Source organism: Myotis brandtii, unplaced genomic scaffold, assembly GCF_000412655.1.
Source record: "Myotis brandtii unplaced genomic scaffold, ASM41265v1 scaffold577, whole genome shotgun sequence".
NCBI classification, from domain to species: domain Eukaryota; kingdom Metazoa; phylum Chordata; class Mammalia; order Chiroptera; family Vespertilionidae; genus Myotis; species Myotis brandtii.
This window is the reverse complement of record NW_005370161.1, coordinates 876,746-883,889: the sequence shown is the minus strand read 5'-3', so window position 1 is coordinate 883,889 and position 7,144 is coordinate 876,746. Positions and strand designations below refer to the sequence as shown.

General features: G+C 44.6%; 1 protein-coding gene across 2 annotated transcripts in view; it reads right to left on the bottom strand.

The window, feature by feature from the left end:
* Positions 1 to 5,674: 5,674 nt before the first annotated feature.
* The window catches only part of MCM3AP (minichromosome maintenance complex component 3 associated protein), a 42,527-nt gene continuing 41,057 nt past the window's right edge, over positions 5,675 to 7,144 (bottom strand). For both annotated transcript variants that reach the window (XM_005878917.2, XM_014549964.1), the window contains one exon: positions 5,675 to 6,126. In XM_005878917.2, coding sequence (XP_005878979.1) covers positions 5,968 to 6,126 — 159 coding nt within the window. In that variant the 3' untranslated portion in view covers positions 5,675 to 5,967. The remainder of the gene's footprint in view (positions 6,127 to 7,144) is intronic.

Here is a 7,144-nt window from a genome sequence, read left to right as displayed (position 1 = left end):
AGTGGGGCGAAGCTCCGCCACCAGGGCTGAGGAGCGGGAGTGCTCGGTGGGGCGGAGTGGCTGTGAGGCGATGAGGCAGGTCCCGCCCCCGAGGGTCCGGCCCCGCAGAAGTTCCGGAGGGTGGGTGGCTGGCTGTGGGGAGCGAGGCCCGGAGCCCAGGCCGTGGCTGGAGGTGCGCGAGTGCGGGAGGGAGTTTGCTCAAGTAGCGAAGGTTTGGGGGAGATCTTCAACTTAGATTGGGGGGCATGTTACGACAGATGCCCATGAGACATTCAAGTGGATGCGTTGAGTAGGCTGGTGTTCTGGAGAGAGGACAAGGCTAGTGAATTGGGGAGTCATTTGTTTTCAGGTGATATTTGGAAAGGTAAGATTGGATGAGATCAACTGCAGTGGTTCTCAACCTTCCTAATGCCGCGACCCTTTAATACAGTTCCTCATGTTGTGGTGACCCCCAATTTCATTGTTACAAATTGAACATAATTAAAACATAGTGATTAATCACAAAAACAGTATATAATTATATATGTGTTTTCCAATGTTCTTAGGTGACCCCTGTGAAAGGGTCGTTCGACCCCCAAAGGGGTCGCGACCCACTGAGAACCGCTGAACTAGGGAGTATCCCAGAGGGAACATTTTCCAGGATGGGCCAGGGGCACCGACAGCTTCCCATCTAGCGGAGAAGACCTGGTGATCTGTGCCGAAGTTCTGGAGGGATTGTAGAGAGGTCTGAGAATTGATTAGATGTGGCCCCGTGACTATTTGGGGGGGGGGGGGGGGGTGTGTGTCCAGGTAAACGTCATGCCAAGCGCAATCATTGACTTCTACTTCCCACCTAAACCCTACATACATCCTATATAATAAAAGCCTAATATGCTGTGTCCGGTTGTCCGGTAATCTAGTCAACCAATCAAAGCATAATATGCTAAGGCTGCTCAATCGCTCGCTATGATGTGCACTGACCACCAGGGGGCAGACGCTCCGACCGGTAGGTTAGCTTGCTGCTGGGGTCCTGCCCATCAGGACTGAGCAAGATGGGCCAGACACACCCTGGAGCCCTCCTACACATGGTCCCTCCCTGGCTGGCCAAACTCCCACATCCCTCCCTGGCCCCGATCGTGCACCAGGGGGGTCCCTTGGCCTGCACCCTCTCGCAATCCGGGACCCCTTGGGGGATGTCAGAGAGCCAGGACCCCACTGGTGCACGAATTCATGCACCAGGCCTCTAGTAAAGTAATAACAGAGATAAAAATTCACAGTGAAAGAATGGGAGAGGAGGTAGCAGTAAATAAGAGAGGTCAACAAAATTATAAAGCCAAGGAATGTGAGCTGTAGTGATAACTGACAGCAAGCCAGAGAAGGCTGAAACCTATGTGTCGGGGGAAGCCATCAAGAAAAGAGACCAGTCTTTGCCATCGAACCCCAGGAAGGCTCAGAAACTGGGAGAACTGGTAGGAAGCTGGGTACGGAGCAGTGTGGCATATATCCTTTCCCCTACCTGGATGAAGCCTGCAGCAGCTGAGCCAGAGTAGGAATGAACTGAGGTACAAGGCACAGCTGAGGGCACTGAAAGTACACTCACGTGGGAGCCCAGTCCCACTTCTCCCACTCAGCCATACGGCTTCAGACAGGAGGAGGAGGATTGCCCTATAGCAAATGGCCCCTCAAAAAAAGACCCGCAAACATTGGCGGCTGGGACCTAGTAGGAAAGCAGAGAAGCCTATCCTTTGGCAGGCTGTGTCCATTGACACAGAGCTTCCAATGAGCTCCTCAGAGCCCCCCATCATCAACATGAGCCAGATTTGAGAAAAACCTCCACCACAAAAAAACAAAACACAGAAAATGGTAATTTGAGAAATGGGGATGATGCAAGGTGTGGAAGAGGACTTTGACAAACAGAGATAAGACGTTGCACCATGAAACAAGAACCATCTGACACACTCATTCCCTCCTGGCCTTACTTAACTCCATGCTCATCACCAATTTGCACAGCAAATATTTTACACATTTTTCTTCTTTATTGCCTATCTGCTCACTAAAATATAAGCCTATAAAGGCTGAAATTTGTTTTGTTTGTTACTCTATCCCTAGCACCTGAAACAATGTCTGGCATATAGTAAATACTCCAAAAGCATACACTGAATAAATGGATTCTCTAAATAAGAAACATTAAGGAAAAATGACTCTCAGAATAAAAAATATATATATATGGCAGAAAATTTAAAATGTCACTAGAGAGATGAAATAGAGAAAGTTTAGGATAAGCTAAAAAGATTAGGACATTAGAAAAATGAAGAGAAAGAAAATTATATCCATCCACATGTCAAACATCTGAAGGAGTTCCAAAGGGAAATAGTGGACTGGATGGATATATTAATTTCAAAATACCCCCAAATGGGTAATTATCCAGATTGACAAAGTATGGTAGATTGTTTTTCTAAAGATACCTCCATCACCTCCCACATCACAGGTTTTCCTAAAATGTGGTGGTCTTAACATGTGTCACCATTGAGAAATAGGATCTATGCCCTGTCCCTTGAATCTGTAACCAGATGTTTGGAACCAATACAATGCAGTGGATGTGATCCTGCATGAGTTCTCCAAAGCTGGGCTTGGTGGAGTCCTCAGATGCCATATACCGGTAAGCAGTCCAACTACTACCCTGGCTGGTTTGGCTCAGTGGATAGAGCGTTGGCCTGCGGACTTAAGGGTCCCAGGTTTGATTCTGGTCAAGGGCACATGCCCGGGTTGCAGACTCGATCCCCAGTGGGGGGCATGCGGGAGGCAGCCAATCAATGATTCTCATCATTGATGTTTCTATCTCTCCCTCTCCCTTTCTCTCTGAAATCAATAAAATTATATTTAAAAAAAAAAAAAAAAGAAGTCCAACTACCCTGGCGACAACTTACTTGAGGAAGCCAAGCTACATGGCGAGGTCACATACAGCCACTCAGGTTGAAAGCCGCAGCTGAGCCCCCAGCCAACAATGCAACATCACCTGCTAGGCATGTGAGTGACCTGTCTTGGACATCCAGCCTAGTCAAGCCTTCAGATGACAGCAGCCCCAATCAATACCCGACTTTGACTGCATGGGAGATCCCAAGGGAAAGCTACCCAGCTGAATCCTTCCAAAACTTAAGCTACTATGTTTGGGGTAGTTTGTGACACAACAGTAACTACTAGAAAAAAGTACTACTCTAAGTGCTCAGCACAATAAATTGGATGGGGTGTTGGGGGAGGGAGACCAACACTTCGAGCATGTTGTTGAGAAATTTGAGAACATCAGGATAGAGATGATCTTAAAAACTTCCAGCAACAAAAAAACAGAGGAATGATTTTCAATCTCAAATTCTATCCATTCAAACGATGAATCAAATATAAGAAATAACATTTTAAATGTGCAAGCTCCCCAGCTGCCAGTAGATGGTTCCATCAAAATGAGAGAGCGAATCATTTCCTTGGAATTTAGAGAATGTCCAAGCTGTTTGCCCAGAAGGTCATCTCCACAAGAGGAGCTAGCACAGTACCTGACTGTGATAGGAGGAACTTTACACTCAGGGCAGACAGTTTCAGATGAAGCAGCGATAGGAACACAGAAAACCAAGCAAATGAAAAATAAGGCAGTTGACTCCAAGAAAAACTGAAAGTTGTACCTAAAGGAATTGTAACCATAAACCAAAACAGGGCTCAACAGCAAACAGTATTAATATAGTCATACTGAACTCTGAATGCAGATTTCAGCCAACATTAAACTAGTAGGAGAGGAAATATAGGTATATATGTATGGATGATACATGTTGCAGAGGATAGTGTAAGATAGCTATATCCTTTTCCATTGTAGGAAATCAACAGTTAATGTCTAAAAGCAAGATTAAGAGATAGTTTTTTGGGGGGGGGAGGAAGAAGGGATAAGAGATCAACTAAAGGACTTAATGCATGCGTATGAGCCTAACCAATGGACATAGACAGTACAGGGGTTGAGGGCATGTGCTGGGGGTGGGAGAGGCCAATAGGGAAAAAAGGAGACTTACGTAATACTTTAAATAATAAAGAATTTAAATTTTTAAAAAAAGAGTGATGGGCCCTTGCGCCCGGCCAATGTGGTTCAGTGGTTGAGCTCGTTGACCTATGAACCAGAGGTCACAGTTCGATTCCCATTCGAACATGCCCAGGTTGGCAGCTCCATCCCAGTGTGGGGTATGCAGGAGGCAGGTGATCAATGATTCTCTCTCATCATTGATGCTTCTCTCCCTCTCCGTCTCTCAAATTGACAAAAATATATTTTAAAAAAGCGAGAGAAATAGGCCCTGGCCAGGTAGCTCAGTTGGTTGGAGTGCCATCCTCATATGCCAAGATTGTAGGTTCAATCCCCGGTCAGGGCACATATAAGAATCAACCAATGAATGCATAAATAAGTGGAACAAGAAATCAATGTTTCTCCCTCTCGCCCGTCCCCTCTCTAATATCAATTTTTTTAAAAAAGATTAAGAAATAGCATTATTACGTTTTTATTGATAAACATTAAGGTGATCACTAAAGAAATCCCCAAAACAGTTGAATAGTGTTTGATATGGTGAAGTGGGGACTGGCTGATGGATTTGGTGGTACTGAGATGAGGAAGTTCAGTTCTTTGCTTCTGCTGTGAAGAGAAGCAGCCTATATTTAGGAATGTTGGAGGTTTGAGAAGAATGAGAAGTTATGAAATAGTCTTCTCGGTGTCTAGTGGATGTAGCATTATAGTAGGGAGATGCTGAGTGCCAATTTAAGATTGGTGGCCATACCCAGCATCACCAAGTCTACTAATACCTCTTCCTGTATATGGCTCAAATTTATTCCTTCTCCGCACATCAACTGCTAGCAAACTCAGGATTATACCCTTCCTCTTTCACCTGGATGACTGCAGCACCCCCATTTTAAGAATCTTACCTTGTGTTACTGACCTTCCACATATGCCTTATTTATTTACTTACTTTTAATTTTTAATCCTAACCTGAGGATTAGGGTTAAATCAATTTTATTGATTTTAGAGAGAAAGGGAGAGAAACCTCCAATGTGAGAGTGAAACATTGATCAACTGCCTCGCCCCTGACCGGGGATCAAACCGGCAATCTGGATACGCGCCCTGACCGGGAATGGAACCCACCACCTTTCAGTGCACGGGACAACACTCCAAACAATTGAGCCACACCAGCAAGGGTCCCATATGCCATTTTTAAAAGAAAATGTGACAAGTCACTTCTCTGCCTAATATCCTCCAATAGCGGATTCCCTTAGCATTCAGAGGAAGGCAGCCAGGGTTTCTGTGGTCTGGCCTATCCCCTCACTTGGCAACAATACCAAAATGGCACCTCCGGGTTTTCATCACAACCTCAGGTACTCTCCCCACCTACACCCCTGTACTCCTCCCCAGGAATTCTGCTCTTATCTACAGCGAATCTTCTTGTCTTCCCACTTCTAGTCCAGAAACATGCCCCAGGCACATCCTCAGAGAGCTATGTTCATATTACTGTTGGCTCTTTCAGATGTGAGTTGGATGGGCCTCATTACTGATGTCTGGCATATCTGGGACTGCAACTTTGCTGAGACAATGAATGATGACTTGCTACTCAGAGAAATGTAAGCCACAAACTCCCTTAGAACATGTTGGTGGATGATAGTCTGAGATCATGAAAACAGGTAAAATCAAAGACGTTATATAGGAGGAAACAGCCTACCATTTTGAAAACAGGGGAGTCCCCTTAGACATTCAATGTTTTGTTTGCATAATTAACTGTCACATTTCCAACAGTGCATCAATAGAGCAGGTGGGTGGTAAGGAGTGAGGGGTCCCGGACTGCGAGAGGGAGCAGGCCGGGCTGAGGAACCTCCCCACCCCCCAGTGCACGAATTTCGTGCATCGGGCCTCTAGTCAAGAATAAGATTATTTCAAGGAAATCTCTGGAAAGACCCTCCCGCTCTCAAGTCTGCAGCTCAAATGTCCACCATGTCCAGCAGTGTGGAGATATGGAGCTCTGAGGCAATTTCTTCTTCCCTTGAACTTCGGATCAGCCTTTCCAGGTGCTTCAGCCGTTCAGTCAAAGATGTGCCAGTTGCCTCTGACAATTGCAGTTGTTCCCCTGTCCTTTCATTCTATATGAATAGAAAGAAACTAAACATAGCTTTGGGATATCCATAAACCAAGATACATTCTCTTTAAAGGTACTAGATTGGGCTCGTGTTAGAAATCCTGTCTGGGGCATGCTGCACTCAACAAACTCCCCTCTTGACACCTATCATAGATCCTTCCAGCCTCTTCCAGCACATATACATACATCTGGTATCATCTGCACATGAAATGTTTCTCCGATGATTTACCATGAACTTTCAGCATCAATCATTTTTATAAAGTATCATTTCAGGAGCTACAAGTCACTTGAAACTCCCATCTTTGGATATTCAGTTTGTTTCCACTTTTATGCAGTATAATTAATGCTACAGTGAATAAAAATACATTAATTTGTTCACAGACAGTAATTTCTTTAGGGCAGAATTATTAGGTCAAAGGTTACAAATATTTTTAAGTTGTCTGCCAAACTGATAAATAGAAACAGTATGTCTTAATTTACTTTCCCTCCCCATTGAAGGACTTCCTAAAGCCAGCCCAAGAACATACCTTTTACCTGTCCAGCATTAACTAAATAACTATGATTAAAACTCTGGTTTTGCTTCTTCTACCACTGAAGCAAAGATAGTGAGGTAGAAAGATCTAATCTTTGGAGCAAGTCAAGTCTGGCTTTGAAAAGCAGCTCTGCCGCCGACCAGCTGAACAAACTTGGATGAGGTCCTTGACTTTTGTGAACTTAACCTGCTCAGGGAAAGGTAATCCCAGAAAGGAAGGTGTGGGTGATGCCACAGCTGGGACAGTATGTGCTCCATAAACAGAAGACACTATCATCACCTGCTATTCTCCTCAAGCCCTTACTGAATGTCAGCACACGGTGGTGGGTTTTGTTCAACTCTTCAGCATGTTTCAATTCCATTCTTCGTTCATTTCACAAGGAGAAACTCAAAATTAGTTGGGCCTCTATAACTGACACATTAAGTTTAAGAAAACATCTAATTTAAGCTAATAACTTATTGGTGATTATAACATCACACGATGAATCAA